General features: G+C 38.6%; 1 protein-coding gene across 4 annotated transcripts; it reads left to right on the top strand.

Annotated features, from left to right (window-relative positions):
• Positions 1-9,317: 9,317 nt before the first annotated feature.
• CCDC28A (coiled-coil domain containing 28A) lies at positions 9,318-13,808 on the top strand. 4 transcript variants are annotated; one of them, XM_038176553.2, is made up of 6 exons: positions 9,318-9,446; positions 9,740-9,928; positions 10,054-10,217; positions 11,183-11,337; positions 12,029-12,051; positions 13,072-13,808. In XM_038176553.2, exons 2-6 carry the CDS (start codon positions 9,771-9,773, stop codon positions 13,124-13,126), a joined length of 555 nt encoding a protein of 184 aa, XP_038032481.1. In that variant the 5' UTR covers positions 9,318-9,446; positions 9,740-9,770; the 3' UTR covers positions 13,127-13,808. The 4 variants fall into 4 exon arrangements, 3 of the variants coding, with proteins under 3 accessions (XP_038032481.1, XP_071892072.1, XP_071892071.1); XR_005264332.2 differs by lacking the exon at positions 9,318-9,446 and having other exon boundaries at positions 9,585-9,928; positions 10,054-10,236; XM_072035971.1 differs by lacking the exons at positions 9,318-9,446; positions 13,072-13,808 and having other exon boundaries at positions 9,585-9,928; positions 10,054-10,236; positions 11,970-12,051.
• Positions 13,809-20,388: the final 6,580 nt, after the last annotated feature.

The raw sequence follows: 20,388 nt of genomic DNA, 5'->3' as shown, positions 1-20,388 counted from the left end.
GCTTAGAAACAGTTCTCTATGCAAATATTTATGTGCATGTATTCTCTTAGAAAAGAGATTTTCACTTATTTTGAGTTCTGCATTTGTATATGTCTAAGAAAACAAAGTCTGAAATTACAAACATGACTTCTGATGTCTGTCTGGTACTCTGGAAGACTTCATGTAGTCAGTGGAACTTTTCAGCAGTATATCTTCTATCCTGGAAAAAAAAAAAAAAAAAAAGGTCATTTGACACTTCTAAGACATTATAGTGATTGTGTTTATACTGAGCCACCAAGCTCTAGAAGGGGAAGGGAATTCATTTTAAGACACGACACAAAGAAGTGACTAGAGGCCAACTACGCATCTGACCAAACATCTGAAACAATTGCAGACCGCAAACAACTCATTGTCCAACTTTGATATTAAGATAACAAGTTTGGAATGATCTTCCATGCTCTCAGCACATTCAGTGAAGGAATTCTGCTGTCTTGCCTTCACAGTTCTTTGCAGGCAGAATCACAAATCTCACTTAAAAATTGGACTTTATTGAGTTGAATCAAATTTTCTAAATGAGGCCTATGATTTTGCATATCAAATTTTCCATTTAAAAAAGCGTGTCTCAAGAAGAAACTGATAACTTTGCTTGTTTTTCATTTATGTCAAAAGATCTGTCAACAAATTAACCTACAAATTCTTTCCAGTAACCTTCAAAGTCATCCTACACCATGGTGCCCACAGAACCTTAGACAAAAATTTACTGCTATGCTAAAACCTTGGTGGATCATATAGATCCAGGTTGTCTGTTTCCCCTTTTCCCATCTTCTTTTTTCTCTTTTGTCTTGTATCCATCTGCTGTATAACCTTTGTAATAGGAATTGCCTTTATGTGCTCCTGAGTTTGTACCTTCGGATTATTGGCTATGACTGAAGATTCAGAGGTGTGTGCAGATGACAACACATATGACAAACAATGGCTTATGTCCATAAGCCTTTTTTTGTTCACACTAGAGGTGAGGCTGAAATTGCTTTGAAAAGTTAATCTTTATTTACTGGACCTTCCCTGACACCCCTGGTTACACCGTACTAGCAATTGTGCTCAGTGGCATTTCATAGAGGGAACGCGAATAGTAGTTTATCCTACTGTCATTAGGTGTAAACAATGGAAAATAAATAAAACATTTTTTTTTTTAGGCACTTAGCCAAGCTATGAAAACAATGGAGCAAGTATTTTATTTCAATTGTTACCTTAAGACTTTTTTTTTTTCTGTCTTGCTCCATTACAATCATCTTATGATAAATTACTGAACAGTACAAAAAGCAGGCTTCAGAAAACAAAAGATGCACTTTGGTTCTTTGTGATATGAGCTGCACGTTCTATCTTGTTGTACTAAATTAATCATAAGCAACATTCAATATTTAAACAATATTTCAATATTTAAAATGGGGAAAGAGCAGGTGCCTGCCAAGTACAAGTGTTACGAATTTAAGGTTAAATAAAATGCAACAATCCTTTCCATTTACCATTTCCAAAACACAGCCTGCTCTATGTCCCCAGTTGTACGTGAGGAAAGCCTTCAGTCAAGTGTTTTCTGATCTGTTCTTGGAGAGTTCAGTGTTGCTGACCTTAATGGAATTCTGTAAATATCGTGTTGCTGATCTTGGAGTGTTTGTAAACATTGTTACAGTTACAATGAGGGGCAAAATAAGGGCTTGCAAAAACAAAAGTCAGCAAGTTGCCTAAGGATGACGGACTTGCCCAAGGTTTATTCTGATTTATTTTAAAAGCATATAGTAAAATGCATCCTTGTCTAATATTCAACATGCAAGCATTTCCAAGCTTTTACTCAAGTCTATCAATGAGTCGTTTGTGTCCTGTGAGAAAGATTATTTATGATAAAATTAGCAAATGTGTGTTTATACACTTTGGTGGATGAGATCAGTTGATTATAAAGTATTTTAAAAAGCGAGCAAGCACTGACAGGGAGAAAGAAGGAGATTAAAAAGTGAGCAAGCAAGACAGGGACAGGAAATCAGAGAAAAAGATTAGCAATCCTCCTGTGCAAAAAGTCTTTTCCCTACCTGATTCCTTCCATAACATTTCCTTTAGGTGTCTCACAGCCTTATCCTTCAAAAAAAACCTCCTCTTCTTACCACATGCCAGTCTTCAGACACACAGAATATGTTTAAAAATAATTCAGAATGAGAATGTATTACATACTAGTGAACCACCATTGTATTTCTCACTAATCCTAGTTTTACATCCCTTACAGAATCAAAAAAAAAAAAAAAAAAAGTATTAAATTTGGGATTATATCTGAAGTATTGGTTGTGCTGGTAGATCCAATGAGAGACTCTCCTTTTTCAGCTGGAGTACTAGGGAGCACTAGTATTGAAGCAACTAACTTACAGTCCCAAAGTGCTTTTACTTCAGAGGATCTTACTGCACATTACACATATTTAAACCAAATACTTAGATGAGGGCAAATGCAGCTGTACAGCGGTTTTGGTATCTACTGAACAAACACATAATATGTAGCAAATGAGCATGTTTTTACATAAGTAAAAATTCTGTCATGATATGTACCTAGAGGGTGATCAAATCAAAGTTGTATAAGTTAAAACATCTTCACTAGAACTGTAGAGCAGTACTGGAACACAGATGACCTTCTGAAGGTTTGAGACAAAGCCACAACTGACCTGATGTGACAATAACCCTGGTCTGAACACAGGTCTGAACCCTGTGGCTGTGCCACAGGCCTTTTGTGCAGTCTCTGTCCTTGGAGGATTTCAGGATAGACTGGATAAAACCCTGGGTAGCCTGGTCTGAGCTCACAGCCCCTACTTTGGCTTGGAGACCTCATGAAGTTCTTTCCAACCTGAAGTATCCTATGATGCTATTTCCATGATTCTGTGAATATTTAATCCAGACTAACTAGGGAACGTATTAATTATATTTTTTCAACATAAATATCCTGACATGTAAAAGAAGGAAACTCCTCCTCCTCCAGAAAGATACACTACATTGCCACCTACCTGCATTGTCAGCTAGCATAAAACTGTTAGCTCTTCTACAGAGACCTCTGCCATTTGAACTAATGAAGAAAACTCCTCTGGTATCTACACTAGCATCATCAGCGGGAAACCACTGAACAGGAATGAGATACTACCAGTGACTACCACTGGTAGTGATAGGACTTGGATTTCAGGATTTGAGAGCCCAGGATTAGTTTCCAGGCTTTTTTCTTTTTTCTTTTTCTTTTTTTTTTTTTTAAAGATGTTCTAATAGTTGCAACCTGGAAAGAATGTTAATGGTCTCTTTTTCTTCACTTCATCCCCCCATCTCTGCTCTGAAGATTCCAGCAGTAACTTCAGTTGCACCAAATATAAGATATCACCTTCTCTTTTTATCATTATCTGTTTAAAACACAGACTTTAGAGTTATATGCTGCTGCTGCTTCCCTTTTCGGCTGCCATAGGTAAGCAAACTTCAGCAGCAATCACATTTTTGGTGTATTTTAGTACCACTTTTGGTTAACTTCAGCAATAAAAAAATAACTTCTAAATTCAAGGAAGAATACCCACTATTTGAATTTGGCAACAGGCATTTGTTCCTATTCAGTATAGAGGGGTATCTTGGGAAAGAAAGCTGGGAGTTCTCAGAGGCTCAGAAAACTCTTCAGAAAAATACTGAGGCCCATAAGTCTTTGGGAGACAAAGTCTGGAGAGTATGAGGGAAAAGAAAGTTTCCACAACTAAAAATAATGGGGGGAAGCTTCTGGTGTTTAGAAAAGAAGACAGACTTCCTTTGCCCAGGAGACATAGCTGTGAAGTTTTGGGAGTCTCCTGAGATGGGTGGGTTAAAGCAGAAGATAAATGCAACTGGAATCTGACAATGCTTGGTTAATGACCTCTGTATGTGCAACCTTAGAACTGAACATTATGAATCCTTTTTTTCCAACATTCTAGGGGTTATGCAAGCAAAATTCCCCAAATAACTGGAAAACAGGAGCATGAAAACAGTAGCATTGAATTACGAGGTTGCCATGTATCACTGCTAGAACTGTCTCCCAAATGATCAATGGTATTATAACTAAAGACCTTCCTATCTCTTGTACACCTTTCAGAATAAAATCCAAAGCTGGGTAGAAAGATTACATTTTATGACCAAGCCTATGTCTATAAAGATAACGAGTAATCAAGCATTAGCATTTGTTAGCAAATTGAAAAGGCAACTGGTGTCAGGGAGCAGTGAGGCCTGGCTGCTCCGCAGGAGAAGGGCCCTGTGTAGGTCATGCCCTCAGTGATGGGGCACCATCCTGTGGAGTCTGAGCATGGCGGGTGCAGCCAGGTGCCTGTCACAGGGTCCATCGACAGCCCCAGGCACAGCAAGCCCCGAACCAGGACCAGGGAACCCAGTAAGGAGCAGCTGGGGCAGGGCTAGAGACAAGGCCCCAGGGCTGGTCAGGGCCATTTGGGCCTGCTGGTGTCCTGGAGTCCCTGGCAGCGTAACATTGTGATGTGCTCAGAAACTGCACCTGAATCATAAATCTGTTGAAGACTGTAAAGTGCACAGAAGCAACACCATGCGTGTTTGCCAGCTTCTCATAATTTTTGCAGGTTTTTGCAACTTGCTTCTTTGGAGTTAGGACACTGGGTTGTAGGAACCTTTGCTCTGAGTGGCACAGCTGCTGTCATAGCTGGTGGCAGTCAGCAAAGCCACTAGGATGTGTGGAATCAACTTTCATTGCCAGAGAGCTCCTATGTCCTGGGAAGATCACCACAGTCAGGGAGGGACTATAAAAGCAAGGGGTCAAAGCAGGGCGGGAGAGGAGAACTGAGGATATGCTTAGACAGAGAGAAGGAACAAAGAGGGGCACAACTATCACAGGCATCTCCAGAAGTGAGGCAGGTTGGAACAAAACTGGAAAAGGAAGCCCCTGGAGAACATTACCGGGGAACTAAAGAGGTTGTACGCTGTAGGACGCTGCGTAAAACTGAAAGGAAAGGAAAAGCTTTGAGCCTCACAGGCAGGCTTACCTGTAACCTAAAAGACTCTGCTTTCTGAGTGGTTCTGCTAGTGTCTTCTGTCCTCCCTCTTTCCTCTCCTTCTTACGCCACTGTGGTTGTCTGCATTACCTTGATGCTGGCCTGAGGAGGTTGTATATTCAACACATACATTCTGGCAAAAGCTTTATTCATTTATTTATTTATTTATTTATTTATTTATTTATCTATCTATCTATCTATCTTAAAAGCAGGTCACATATTTAATGTTTTGGTAACTAACGGTGCATTGATTTTAATTAATTTATTTATTTTCAGTAAGCTAACATTGGCTTACACGTGTCATACTCGTGGAGGTTTTGAACTACTTGTTCTCTGGTGTCACAGTTTTGACTTCAGAGGGACCACTCGTGTCTGAGATGCAGGAACTTATCAGTAATAATATATAAGTCTAAATATTTATCTATACTAACATTCATTTATTTAGATAGCCAAATCATAGTGTGGAGAGAGACAGAGAGAGAGAGAATATAAATACACGTTGACACTTTTTAAGTGACATTTCTTGAGGGCATATCTGTCATCATTCTGTAAAGCAGCAAAAATGCATGCCTAACCCACGATTCTACATCTGTATTATTTGCATTGTTAGTTCATTTTGTTTATATATCATTTCAGCTTTGCTGCACTATAAGCAGCTTAGCTGGCTGATAAATACAGACACATTTTGTTTATGCTGCTCATCCTAAAAAAAAGGAATAAGCACTTTACTTCATATGAACAGGTATGTCCCATACTTGTTTGTTTGTTTTGGAAGGTAACACTACAGAAATGTCTTACTTCCAAGAGTACAAGGTACAACCCTGTGAAATACACCTGAGATTAATTATATCAGCCAAAGAACAAGAGGCTTTCGTCACTTTCTTGGAAGCCTCTAGAACCAATTGCCACCTCATGTTAACTGAACGGGGCTTTCAAAAAGAAGAATCTATCTTTATTTGCATGCATATCTCAATACAAAATACATATTTCTTTGAAGTTCTTCTTCAAAGCATCTTCAAAGGTGGGCCTCTAGTTTGCAAGGAGATATATATGTAAATAAAATCAGATTCGATTAACTTTTTAATTTGTTTCTTTAACATTAAAATTGTTCCTAATAAAACATTTACCCTTGGATTGCTTAAGTCAACCAGTATATGCATACACTACCATTGAAATGTTTGCTGGTGTTGTCAGAAAAAAAAAAAAAGAAAAAAAAAAGAAAAAAAAAGCCTTATAAAGGAAGAAAAAACATTTTCCAAACTGTGACTCATTACCACAATACAAAATTATGCAAAAGCTCAGCTAAATGGAGACAATCCAAAACATATATATACATATACATATATATATTTTTTTCCCCTCCTGGTGAGTGTATGATCTCATTATTTGATTCCAGAAAACAGTGTTATCTGCAATAGGATTTGTAGTATCAAATCATGACCACACTACCTTTGATTCTTTGCTCTTAACTTACTATTATCTTTCATAAGAAATTAATTAGTCATTATAAAATTACTTTCACTATGAAAACATACAATAATAAATAAAGGTCTGATGTTTTCCTGATTACTCACCCCTGTAGGTTCCAATAAATCAGATATAGAAGTGAGTAACAGACATTTTAATAATCATGTTTTAATATCAGGTAGTGTGCAGTGATAACAAATGTACTTGGAGCAAAACAATACCTGCATGCTAAAATTTATTGTAGGTTTTTCCTGGGGTGTCCTAGGGAAATCATACACTGGGCATATTCTGGTTTTATAAGAATAACTACGTATGTAGTTGATCCCTCATACTGAGAGATGAAATTGCAGCAGGATTGATAGTGGAATCTAAGTGCTTTCCAAATATTAAAGTAATTTTATTTTAAAAAATGTTTCAATTTGTCATGGAAAGAATTTCCCTTTATTTGAAACAAACCGACAAACAAAATAAAATGTTCTATTTCAACTGCTTTGGAGAAGGAAGAATTCCTAGTCACCTTGCATCCTCATGGTCAAGCCTCTTTGCTTCATTCTGCACACACAGAACTCCAATAATCACGGGAAAAAAAGCCCTCTCTATCCAAACTGCAAGGAGGGTACATTTACTTGCTTACACAGTGTGTGAGAAATGAGATAGATGAACACCAGCTTTTCCGAAGTTACTTAATAGAAGCTTAAAAGAAACAATATTTATTGTATAGAAATCTCCCAAATAACTGCAAAAATGTCTCTGCAAATCTTGCTTTCTTTTGTAGGCCTCATATATATGTACATATATGCATATGGGTGGATGAGGATTCTACTCGTGCAGCTCTGGGCATGAGAGTTTGTGACTGGCTGAGAGCTTACATGAATGTTGCCAGCTCTTATTTACCTGGGTATCAGAAAACTTTTGTATTAAGAAATCAAAATGATAATAAACGACTCTTTCTGTTCTTCTACCTTTCCCATAAGTCTTTCACCACCACATTTTTGTTTAATGTATCTCCAGTGTTGCGGTCTTTTTTTTCTTTCCTTTTTCTTTTCCTCTTTCCTTTTCTTTTCTTCTTTCTTTATTTTTTCTTTCATTTTTTTTCCCTCTCTTTAACATTTTTCTTTTTCATTTCTCTTTCACATTTTACTTTTCCTTTCTCTTTTCTCTTTTTTCTTTCACTTTTTTCCTCTCTTTCACTTTTTACTTCTCCTTCCTTTTTCTTTCACTTTTTTCCTTTCTCTTTCATGTTTTACTTTTTCTTTCACTTTTTTTCCTTTCTCTTTCACTTTTTACTTTTCCTTTCTCTTTTTCTTTACTTTTTCTTTCACCTTTTTCCTTTCTCTTTTATTTTTTACTTTTCCTTTCTCTTTTTTCTTTCACTTTTCCTTTTTTCTTTTCTCTTTCACATTTTACTTTTCCTTTCTCCTTTTCTTTACTTTTTCTTTCACCTTTTTCCTTTCTCTTTTATTTTTTACTTTTCTTTTCTCTTTTTTCTTTCACTTTTCCTTTTTTCTTTTCTCTTTCACATTTTACTTTTCCTTTCTCTTTCTCTCTTTTACTTTTCTTTTCTCTTTTTTCTTTTAAATTTTTCTTTCTCTTTCACATTTTTATTTTCCTTTCTTTTTTTTCTTTCTTTCATTTTTTCTTTCTCTTTTCTCTCTCTCTCTTTTTTTTTCTCATTTTCTTTCCCCTTTCCTTTCTATTTCTTCCTTCTCACTTACGTTTTTTTTTTTTTGTTGTTTTTGTTTTTGTTCTTTTTTTTTTTTTTTCCCTACAAGACATATAGCTTTAGTGTCAAACCCCAGAGACTATGTTCCCATATGTGAACTTTTAGTCTATTGGTGATGGTCTCTGGCACAGTTCTCCTGCAAGGAAATTGTTCAAAATGTACCAGAACCGATTGAGCACCTCAGACCCCAGCTGTATTTTCCTACCCAGAAATTACTTCCACTGCAGCTTAATGCCAGAGAGCATTTAAACACTGTCCTTCATCTGAGTGTAATTGCAAATGCAATCTCCCTCTGGCAGCACCACTTTACAGGCTCAAAGTGGCCACTGAGTCTCGCAACTGAAATACCTCATGGAAGTCCTGATGAAGCTCTGTTACGGCCCCTTGAATCTAATTCAAGACCCAGAAGAAGGCTCAGGATCAGTGTATAAACAGAGAAACATTTTTTTTTTGTATTAAAGAAGGTCCAGGCAGAGGCAGGGATACATCCTAACCGCGCACCATTCAGGGTAATAGCACCTTTCGTGCAATAGCTTTATATTGAGACATGCCATGCAAACAGGCATGGAAACATAGATCCTACATAGAGCTGCTGCCCAGTGCTTGCACTCTGGCTGTTGCAGCTTGTATCACTCCTGGTGTGTAAGCAATGTGTGAGTCTTCATCAGAAAACATATTTATGAACAACATGTTCTTAAAAATCTGTATGACAAAGCATGGATCTTTATTTACTTTCTTTAGTTCTCTTTATTTACTCCTTACACTTAAGGGAAAGCTCTAAAAATGCAGTCGGAAAGGTAAAAAAGTATCGGAGGGCTCAGGAGACGACGAGCGCGAGGTGCTGCTGCCCCCTGGAGCACAGAGCCCGTCACCGACAAGGCTCTGTGCAGGGCTCCAGGCGTGCCCAGACAACCGGGCGTGCAGCCCCGTTCCTGGGTACCTGACCCCTGCGGGCACAGCACCGCCAAGGGCACCCCGGGGGCTGCGGGACGGGCACCCCGAGCTCCTCACAGGCACCCCCCGGCGCTGCAGCCGCCCATCGCTGCGCCCCCACAGACGGGCACCCACGCGCCAACGGCCGCCCCGCCCCCCCATCAGCCGTTAACGGCTGCGCGCGGGAGGCGGGCGGAGGGGGGAGCTCGCACGCATGCGCAGGGCGGGCCGGTCCCGCCCCCGCAGCGACGTGACCCGCGCGCCGGACCCGAGCCGGCCGCTTCCGCGGGGGCGGGGTGAGGGCCGGCGGGGCCGGGGGTCCGCGCGCGCGGGGCAGGGGGCGGGGCCTGTGCCGGGGGGCGGGGCCTGCGGCCCTATATAAGGGGCCGCGGCGGGGGGGGTGCGGCCGTTAGCGGGGATGGGGCCGCGGCGGCGGCGGCGGCGGGAGGGGCTGGCGGGGGGTGGCCGGGGGCTGGGCTCTGCCGCCGGGTTGGGGGGGCTGAGGCGGCGCTGCTGCGGCCCGGCCCGTGCCGTTATGGCCGCTGCCGCTGCGGGAGGGGGTCTCTGAGCGCAGTTTTCTCCTGTGGAGGCGGAGGAGGTGGCCCGCGGGCGGCGAGGAGATGGAGGAGAGGAAGATCAAAAGGCGGAGCCCCAAGGCGGCCACCGCCCACCCCGCGCCGGCCGCCGGCTCCAAGAAGAGCGCCGTGCCCGCCAGCAAGAGCACGGCCTTCGGCAACCCCGCCCCGCAGCCCGCCGCGCAGAAACCCAAGCTCAAGAGGTACGGGGGGAGGGGGGGGAGGAATTTTTCATTCCACTTTCACAGCCCGGTTGTCAAATGATTCTACATCTCAGATTTGCAAAGGAAGTAATGTATCATTTTATTTAACTGCTTAATTTCTCCAGAGTAATAAAAGAGAAAGCCAAACCTCCAGGAGGCGAAGCAAAAGGGGCACAGGCAGCACCGATCCAGCACTCGTTTCTCACAGATGTATCAGATGTCCAGGAAATGGAAAGGGGACTTCTCAGCCTCCTGAATGACTTCCACTCTGGCAAACTTCAAGCGTTTGGTAAATGTGTGAATTATCTGTATGGAATGGTTGCTTTTTAAACTACCTGATGGTACCATTTGCAAACAAGTGTGCTATATTGACAGACGGCTGGTTTGTCTTATGTCTCTGCTGTATGAAGTCAAGGTCAATATGACTGAACAGATCATACAATATTTCAAAATGGTAATGCTGTTGTATGTTTGACTTTAAGATGATTAAAAATCCGTTTGATTGTGGCTTCCAACCAACATGACATGCCTAAGGCAGTACCTCAGCTTGAAGATGTAAGGTACCAAACTTAAAGCCACTTTTGATACCTTCTACTAAGAAATCACTTTTTGGTACCTGATTTTACAGTGTACTAACACTTCACGTGCTGTTGGTAATGACTCTTATGGAGTGAACCGTAATTCAATGCAAACTGCATTATACTCATCATATTCTTATGTTAACAACGTATCTTCCTATTCTTACTACTTCACAGTTGATGGAGCTTTCAAAAAGCCACAAGAAACTCAACTCTTCTACTTCATTTTTTTCCTGTATTGTGTAGAAAGATGCAGATATGCTTTTGCAAATTCAGCATTAGGTCAGCATGTCACATTACCTCCACATTGATTTTATGTGAGAATACAGAAAACCTATAATATATAAAGAATCAGTTACACTGCAAAAAATCCCAAGATTAATCAAATTTAGGAAGGTTTATTATGATCAGATTTAAAATACAGGGATTGAAACTCAAAATATAGCCAGTAAATGTATAATCTTAAAGTACATTCAGTGGTTATCAAAAAATCAGCACAACACTAACACCAGACAGAATGACTGAAATTTCAATGGTGGAAAAGGGAAGAAATCCTCTAGAAAACAACTCATAAATTTGATGCTTAAATTCATATTCTCTGATGTAAAATACTGTATCTTCATGCTTTCAGTTTCCTCTGGTTTCTTTCTCTAAAGCTGCTGTTTGTCGTTTTTAGGAAACGAGTGTTCCATAGAGCAAATGGAGCACGTGCGGAGTATGCAGGAGAAACTTGCTCGCCTCAATCTGGAGCTCTATGGGGAGCTGGAGGAACTTCCCGAAGATAAAAGAAAACTAGCCAGTGATTCCAATCTGGATAGGCTGCTATCAGATGTAAGTACAGGGAAGGCAGGAGACATGGTCCATGGACCTAGGCTTGTGATTAAAACACTGCTGGAGGGGTACTGATTCTGCACAGACTGCAGTCCATGATGAAACTTAGAGCTGAGGAAAACAGTTATATAATAAATACACACAATAAGACACGTCTTACCTGCTTCATCTTGGTTTTGAGAAATACAGTACCTTGTTCTCTCTTTTTGTAGACTGCTGCTTGTTTCGGTGAGTGACACAGTCTAGCTGGACACTGTCTGAGGGTGTAGGCATTTTTAGAGACAACCTATGTATCAGCTAAGACCATTTTCCTGTGGCACTTCCTCTTTCATTTGTGGAAGGTGACATAAGGATTTTTGATCTATGTATTCAACACTTTCAGTTTCTCCTTTCTCTAGTGTTTCCATACAAACAAATAGCTACACTGCTACCATTTAATTTCAAGTGAACAACAAAATTTAAGATTTAATTGTTAAAATTCAAGTTGTTAAAACTTCTTGATATACAGATTTAAATTTGTTGTTAGAAAATTCAGTGCAGGTTTGCCTTGCTTTTTCTAATCAAATTACATGTCAGCTCAAACCACTAATGATTTGCTTTGTTGTTTTAATGGATTTCTTGCATTATATCAGCATAATTGTTGCCTTCAACTGAAATACTATTTCTGATACTTTCTGTGTTTATTTTGCAGTTGGAAGAACTGAATTCATCTATGTATCCTTTTCCTTAACTGTTTATTGTGCATTGTATTTACTAACTGTAAGCACGTAACCGTCTATTTGTCTGTAACTGGTTTCTTCCTAGGAGTCAAATCTGATCAATAATGTCCCTTCTTTGAAATTAGTACTGTAATACAGCACGGATTTTAGGTTCTTCTACTTCATAAACTACTAGATCTAATTACAGGATGTTTTTCATATAGTGATTTATTTAGCTAGAATTCAACACTGACAGTTTGTTGGCTGTAGATGACAAAGCCCATCAGAAGCAAGGTCTCTTCACATGCATTTTGCCAAGAAACTCTGAAACATTTATGCCTTCTATAGTATTCAGAAGTATTGTCTCATTGATAAGTGAATCCTAATTCCTTTATTTTTATCTAGAAATAGATGCAGCTCTTCAGCACTGATTTTTACTTTGGATATGGGGCTAGCCTTTTTTCTATTATTTCTCAAGTCAGGCTACAGGTGCATTGATTACTTCTGCTGACCTTAGATAACTGAACAAATGTATGCTCTTAACCCATCAAGAAGATGAAGCTAAATGGCTTGTCTTGCTCATTGTGCTTCAGTGAGCTAGGAATACAGGTGAGGAGTGTTGCATTCAGTTTTTACTGTTGTCTAAATATTTCCTTTTTAAAAATGTGTTCACTGAGGAAGGTGGTACTCTAGTTTGAGAATTAAGATACAGAGAACACATACATCAGTGCACTATCTGTGAAGAACTCTCTAAGCCCAAGTCTCATGAACAATGTAAATAGAATGTAATAGTGGTAACATTCCTCTGCCATTCTCCCTTAATCTGTGAGCTAGCTCTGGAGTTAAGTAATGCTTCATTCTTACCGAAAGGATTAATCTGTTGGTTGAAAACTAATCTAGGTCTCAGTAGAACTGTATCTGGACTGGTGCATACCTGACCTGTCACAAGACTAAGTGTCACATAGTTTCATATAACATTAACTTGTTTATACCTCATCTATTTGTGAAAATGTTATTCCTTAATGTCTTGCTTCAGCCAAAAACTACATCTTGCAGATGCTCAAGATATTCCAAATAGTGCCACAGGCTGAAAGAACAGCTTTTTCAAGTTGGATTCTTGAAGTTTGTTTTTTTTCTTTTTGTTCCTGCCACTGGAATCTAGAGTTGTTGGTGGTGTTTTAATCATCTTACACAATGAAGAATCAAAGTACAAATCTAAGTGTTTACTCTTGTGCATTCCTCTTTGAGTACTGCATTTGGTCAGGACTCAGTTTCTAGGGACTGAAGTAGGTTGTGATGGTAGTATGATTTATATTATTGCCTTATTTAATGGGAAAAACGGGAAAGTAAATTTATTCTGCTTGGTGTTGTTCATATTGTTGAAAATGATATGTATATAAGTTCATTTGCATTTCTCCATATTTTCTGGAGATAGTAGTAGTGCTGTTGTCTTTGTGATCAGTACACAGAAAATCTGCACACTATCCTTAGTGTGTTTTGTTTACCAGTACTGCCACTGAAATTTTAATTTATTGTTAGAAGACATTTTAAATATAAAATCTTATTTAGAGATGGTGCTTATGTTCAGCTGTGTTAAGAAATGAGTTCTTACATGGTATGAATAGTTGCAACTGACTTTTTTCATTACTGAATAATTATGAAATGTCACTAAACAGAATTAGCATGCATGACAGCTGTCCATATAACTTGATTAAGTTCTGTGAAATTCAAAAATTTGATGAAGTTATTGTTCAATAAATCCAGTATAAGTGACTCTGCAGTTGTTTGTTATAATAATCTGGCAGAAACAACACCTCTGTATTCACAGGAAGAAAATCAGTATTAGTATGAAGTAAGGCTGCTTTTAGATCCAAAATTTCTATCCCGGTCCATGAAACCACACCTTTGGTTCTAGATTTTGTTAGATGATACATTCAAATTCTGTGTTGTATATACTTATAATACAAGGAGTATCATAGAATGGCTACAGTTGAAAAGGACCTCAAAGATCATGTAGTTTCAACCCCCCTGCTCTGGACAGGGTTGTCAACCACTAGAGTGTAATCATTAACCTTCTATGTGAGAGTGAAGCTTTCATATGTCCAAAGGAGGCATGTGTCCAGTGAGTAAAGGATGTCAAATTGGAGAATGTTTTAGCTGCAAGATGCAGGTGTGGATTTCATCAGCTGCAGCTCCTTTCTCAGCTGCACATAGCACCAAGTCTGCACTGTGATGATGAAACCTGTGATGTTGTGAAACCTAAAGACAGCTTAGTAGAATAAGAATATAACACACTCCTCACAAAATGAGCTTATTGGTTAAAGAGTGGAAAAAACAACAAATTAGGTGATTAACCCTTTTTCACACTAACTTTTCACTGTCAGCACTATTGCCTTGCCTATGCAGAGCTCAGCATGTTTATATTTTAGCCTCATACCTTAAAGTATGTAAAGTTGTGGTGCTAGCTATGGTGGCAAGAGTTATAGCTGCATTTATACAAGCAAAATGTTTTCAGCAAGTTTTGGTTCAGGAGGAAAGCCAGACAGCCACTAACAGCAGTGTAGTATTGTAATAGATACAGGTCTCCAAAATACACGTTTAAGAAGTATTTTTCACAGCTAAGGCTATTTTACACTGAAGAAAACTTTAATTCCTTTTTGGGCTCTGTCATTTAATTCTGCTTTGGCTTATGTCGTCAACCAGGTAATTTACAGATGTGTGGTCTGTTGCTGTCTTAATCTCAATTGCTGTACCATTTAAGTACGTAATGCATAGGTGTAATTCAAGATACAGACATAAACCTGGTCCAAGTTAAACAGCTCCTTAGAACAATACAAAAAGTAGTACTTCTTCAAGCATCTTAAGCCTGAAGGCAATAGCAAATCTTAAAGAATACAGTAACTGCAAATAATGGAGAAATTAGAATTCTTGTCTCTTCAAAACAAATTGTCTTTTACACAATCAATTAATGGTATATGCTCCTTATCTTTTTTTGGATTCATACAAGAAAATCTTACAGCTAGGTCTTTGAAGGGCTGAGCATGTTCTTATGTGGTAATAAACTAATCACTTCCAAGCTTTTGAAGGAAAGGAAGATACTTACTGTAACGGATCTGTGCAGTCTTTTGCAATTATAAAATTACACAAGCAATAAGTGGCTGCAGAGAAACTCCTTTTGTTATCTTGTTTCTTGAAGAGTTGTTTATGAAGATAAAAATGTGTTAACCTTGAATATTTCCTGCCTTAAACTTACACTGACAACAAAAAGTGTTTGAAAGGAGACGCTATTTCCTGCATCACCAGTCTAGTGCTGTCTCACTCTGAGACAGCTTTAGAACCATAATGAGCCAGAAAAGGAAAACAAAAAGGAAAACAAGAAAGGCTAAAAGAAAAGCAGTGTCTCCTCCAAATCCTCTTTCCTAAGAGGAGAGCTGAATTAACTGCCTCTTTGTTCAATAATGAAGGGATAGTCTTCAGACAGATCTTTCATTTAGCAGGTAAAACCGAACTCTAAAATTAATTTTTGACCTAAATATGTAAGCGCTGTTGTGTTGTTTTTTTTTTTCCCCAGTACGTTTATTGAAATGATAAATGTATACAAATGTTAACATACTCATGTCAGCTGTGTTTTGAAGTGCTCAGCTGTGGGAAATAACAGCAACAAATTTATCAAGCCCTACTGTCCTGATTCCATCAGCATTCTGCAGGTTGTAGTTCACAACTATGTAACACAGAGGTACAAGAACAAGGTCACCTGAAAATTAAAAAGCTTGGTTAAGAATTTAGATCATGATCTTGTTACGGATTTCATTAAATCCGTAACAAATCAGAGATTTACTGTGGAGTTTAGAGGCATGTCAGATTCTTACAAGCCACATATGAAATACTGAGACTGCTCCCTATTTACAGTGGATACTGTTAATATTTATTGTGTATACCCATTAGTCCCAAGTTGTTATATAGCAATTCAAAGGATTTCACCCTTAACACAGCATACACAGGGATTCTGAAGTATCAGTGTGTGATACTTAGCATTCTCATAAGCTCCAACTCTCAAAACATCATAAACTGTATTTTTTTTTTTTTTTACTTCTACTTGCTAAAGAAATGTAAAAATGTTCCCTCAAACTCCTCACCTTCCAAAAGTGAATAGAGAATCTCTATTGGTATTTCTTGAAACACAGGTTCATTGTTTTTGCACATAGGTGTTATAGTCTTTCACACACAAAAAATAAAGGAAATTACTACATATTTCCTATAAAGTCAATAAAACACAGCTCTTGCCCAGGAGCAGCCCTGGGGGAATGCTTTGCCAATATAAAGTCTCCAGCTTCTTATGGGAACTCAAACCATCTGTCTTCACAGGGATCATCTCCCCACATACTCCCTCGTGTCCAGGCCTACAATCAAGAGAAGCACCAAATACAAACGGTGCTCTGAGGGTCCTTTTTCCAGGAGGGAGCTGCTAAGCACCTACCTATTTACCTCAGGCACGCTGGACAGGGGAGCTCACTTCTGGAAAATGAAGGTGACACCAGACCAGGCCTAGACCATCTCAACCCCCCCCCCCTTCCCCAAGGAAGCCAGCAGGATTAGTTTGTTCACACTGTTTCTTCTAAATGTACTTGAGTTTTATCACTCCTCATGCTATCAAATGAGAGATTACATGTTTGATGTCACATGCATTGATCAGTTCTTTCCAGATGCAAACACGTAAGCTCTGAGTTACCATTACTAACAGAACATTTTAGCCAGCAACACTGGAAGTTCATTCCCTTTTAATTACAAGCAATTAAATTCACTGTCAGTGATTTATGGCTAATGCAATCTCACTGTTGTCTTCATCACAGCCCTCCTTACTCCCTGTGAGATAATAAGAATATTTATTATGAACAAATCCTTACCACTCTGTTGACCGCAGAAGTACCAAACAGCAGCCAGTATAAAACTCTTGACAGTGGGAACAAGACATCAGAGCAGGCCCTACATAACAACTGCACTGTAAATGGAAGGAAGATGTTTGTTAGATCTGCATCAATAATGCAGAACAATCTAAATACAGTTCTAGGCTTTTGCTGGCTCATTGCAAGGAACTGCCACAGGCTTTTGGTTGTTAGAGTAAATGCAAATGGGCTGCAGCTCAGTTGGTATGTTGTAATTTGTAATTGCCAATCTAGAAGACTTTAAATCATGGATAACCAAGCCTAGTCACACCTTTGCTTCTTTGCTTTTGAGAACGTGGAAGTTGGAAGTACTGCTATAAATGAATTTGAAATTTCTCTATTACACATATTGTTACAGCATATTATATAATTTCTTTGCAATTGTGAAAAGCTTACAGGAGAAAAAATGCTGCTCCAAATCGTATCACTGCAGCATTGCTTTCTGAAGAAATAAAGGATGTTTCTGTTTTAATCTGGCACAGAAACCTATTGTATCAGTCTCTTTAAAAAGCAATGCTCTAGATGTTCAAAATACCAGAGATAAATTTCAACAAGATATAAATAGACTCTCAGAATACACTGATTCATAAGGGTAACACTATTCTGTACATAAGAAACAGTATCAAAAAGGCAGATGTGGCTGTGCTCACCTGATCCAGCTTTTGGTGCACAAGCACCTTGATGGAGGAGCTCAGCTTCTCTCTTCAACCTAATTACTTAGCACACCTTTGCCTTCTGATGCAGTAGTGATCATCATCTTCTGTGCCAGAAGTCCTTGCAGGAAATGCATTGTAAAATACAATGTCTTAAATTCAGTAGAAAACATGAGGATTTTATCCAAAGAGCATGGCTGAAATTTGAAGATGGCTGGAGACTTGGTTTTGAAGGCAAGGCAGTTGCTGGAAGTACCAGGCTTCTAACTACGAGGATGGCCTGCAGCAAGTGCTGTCAGAAGCACATGAAACTACCCAAGCAGATCCAGTTTAAACAGAGTTATGGATTCAGAAAGGTACACACACAAACACCAGCAGTACCCTTGAAGTTGCCTGACACTTGCGAAGTTGCTAGTCTGAAATGGAAAATTTGATACTTATTCCTTACTTTTTGTCACATGCATTTTTAAGTTGTACCTTGGGAGAAGATGAAAGTGTGCTAAGTATTGCTTTACAAGGAAATTGATTGCTAATAATTTGCACTTTATGAACATCAAAAGCATGTTTTATAACTCCCTGCTCCTCATATGATCATAGCACTGAAAGACTGTCCCTTAGAAACCCTCTAAAACATGGTAAACAGTGGCTCAACTGTGTAAGCTTATAAATCTACAGCCCCATGTTACTAGGTAATGATTCAGATCTTCTGCCAGAAAAGTTGAGTCCTCAATAGCAAATGAAAAACATCTTATAATAGAACATGGTATTACTTCTGTAAAAATTATTTAGCCAAGTAAGTGTTGGTGAGTACATGAGTACAAGAACAACCATAAAGGCTCTCTTTGGGTATGGTTTCAGAAACATTCTGCAGAAGTGCTTGTGCTGGAAAAACAAACAAACAAAAAGCCACCAACATCCTGGCAGGAGTACAGCCTTGCACATTAAAACACTATTCACTCTTCATTGCCTCTCCTAAATGAAAGAAGCCCAGCAAATAGTGGCAGGGTGTGATGGTGGAAGGCTTTAAAGGTAATAACTGGACACACTTAAGAAGGGAAAGGAATGGAAATAAGTTTTTTCCTTGTCATTATTCATTTCTTTTTATGATTCAGCAAGCACTGTCTTCACATAGAATTAAAGAGATGCAAGCTTCAAAACAGCTCCCTCTCTAGACAGTATTGGGGAAATTACTTTTTATCTCTCATCAACAGGGATACATTTTTATTTTCCATTTAAGAAAAGGTGATTCAGAAAACATAAGGTTGAATTCAGAGAAAATGAGTATAGCTGAGCCCAAGAGAGCACGGAAGACAAAGAGCACACCCCATCCACATGGGACAGACATTTTACACAATGCTGAAAATTTATTTTTAGTTTTTCTTTCTTAACTTCAACATAGTTTATCCTACATAAGACATGTTTACCATTAAGAGATCCTCTAGTTCTGGAAGTAAACAACTGCGAGTAAACTGAGGGGCATGAGGTACGAAAGTATTAAGAATACCTAACTTACATTGGGTAGACTTAAAGTACTGCTTTAATAGCAGTACCTTTTGTTTTTCACCGTTGCACTTTGGAAATGATCTCTGAAGACCAAAAATAGGCAGTGGAGAGAAAAAGCAATTGAAAAGCAACTCTAAAGCAGGTGGAATGAAGAAATAGGCACATCAGTAGCAGAAGCAAATCAAATGTGAAAACGGATGCTCATCCAATCTCAAAATCCTAGGGAGAACTTTTGCAGGTGTTTAAGAAATGCATGCCCCTATTCATCATCCTAACTGGGTACACGAGTTCATGTACTCATGGCCTGTATTCACACATGCAATACAGAGAGCATCTCTCTTGAACTGAACCTAATTCCTTGCCCAGAAGAGCTTACAGTCTAAGATCATAAAAAATAACACATCAAGTAGTTGGACCAAGATAAAACAAATAGAGCAGACAGGGAAGTGGAAGTAAATATTATAAGGTATTAAAGTTTGGTTACATTACTAATTGAGGTATTTTTTGAATATCACTGGCAGTGATGTTCTTAAAACATAAGTGATTTTTCAGTTAAAAGCTCTTCTGATCAGGAAAAAAATGTTGAACGTACAAAGTGATGCATTAAAAATAAGCCATAGAAACCCTTAAAATAGATTTGTTGGCAACATTCAGAAGTGTTCAATTTGCTTAAATTCTTCACTTAAAACATTATATGACTTATCATTCTGACAGATATGTAATGTTTGAATGCTAAAGGCTTTTTACCCTTAAGCTTAAGATGCAAAATTCTGATTTAGGAATCCTGCTGCTGTAAACATAGGATTAATACTTAAATATCAGTATGAAAAACATGCTACTTTTAAGGTTTATTTAACTTTAAAATAAACCGTACAGACAAGATACGGTTGGTTTAAAATCAACATCCTTTGACTACAGTGAAGTGACCTACTTTAGGCTTTTTCTTGTTTTGCATATCCCTGGTTATATCTTTTTTTTTCTTCTTCTTCAAGGCTTACACCTAATCTACTAACTGACACAACATACTTAAAACGTAAACTTCGTGCTCATTTAACTACCCATTTTTACATGCAAGTAGAAAATATCTTTTCACGCAACTGTGACTTGTTTTTCATACCAGGGAATCTTGCTTTGGATTAACATATATGTCATCTGTAACACTTCCATGACATTTGAAAAGATGTTGGAATAATTATAGTAATAAAAATTAACCACTCTGTAACCAAACCCAGAAACACTTCATTTTTACTGCAA

Source organism: Anas platyrhynchos, chromosome 3 (assembly GCF_047663525.1).
Source record: "Anas platyrhynchos isolate ZD024472 breed Pekin duck chromosome 3, IASCAAS_PekinDuck_T2T, whole genome shotgun sequence".
NCBI lineage: Eukaryota > Metazoa > Chordata > Aves > Anseriformes > Anatidae > Anas > Anas platyrhynchos.
This window is presented reverse-complemented; position numbering and strand designations above follow the sequence as displayed.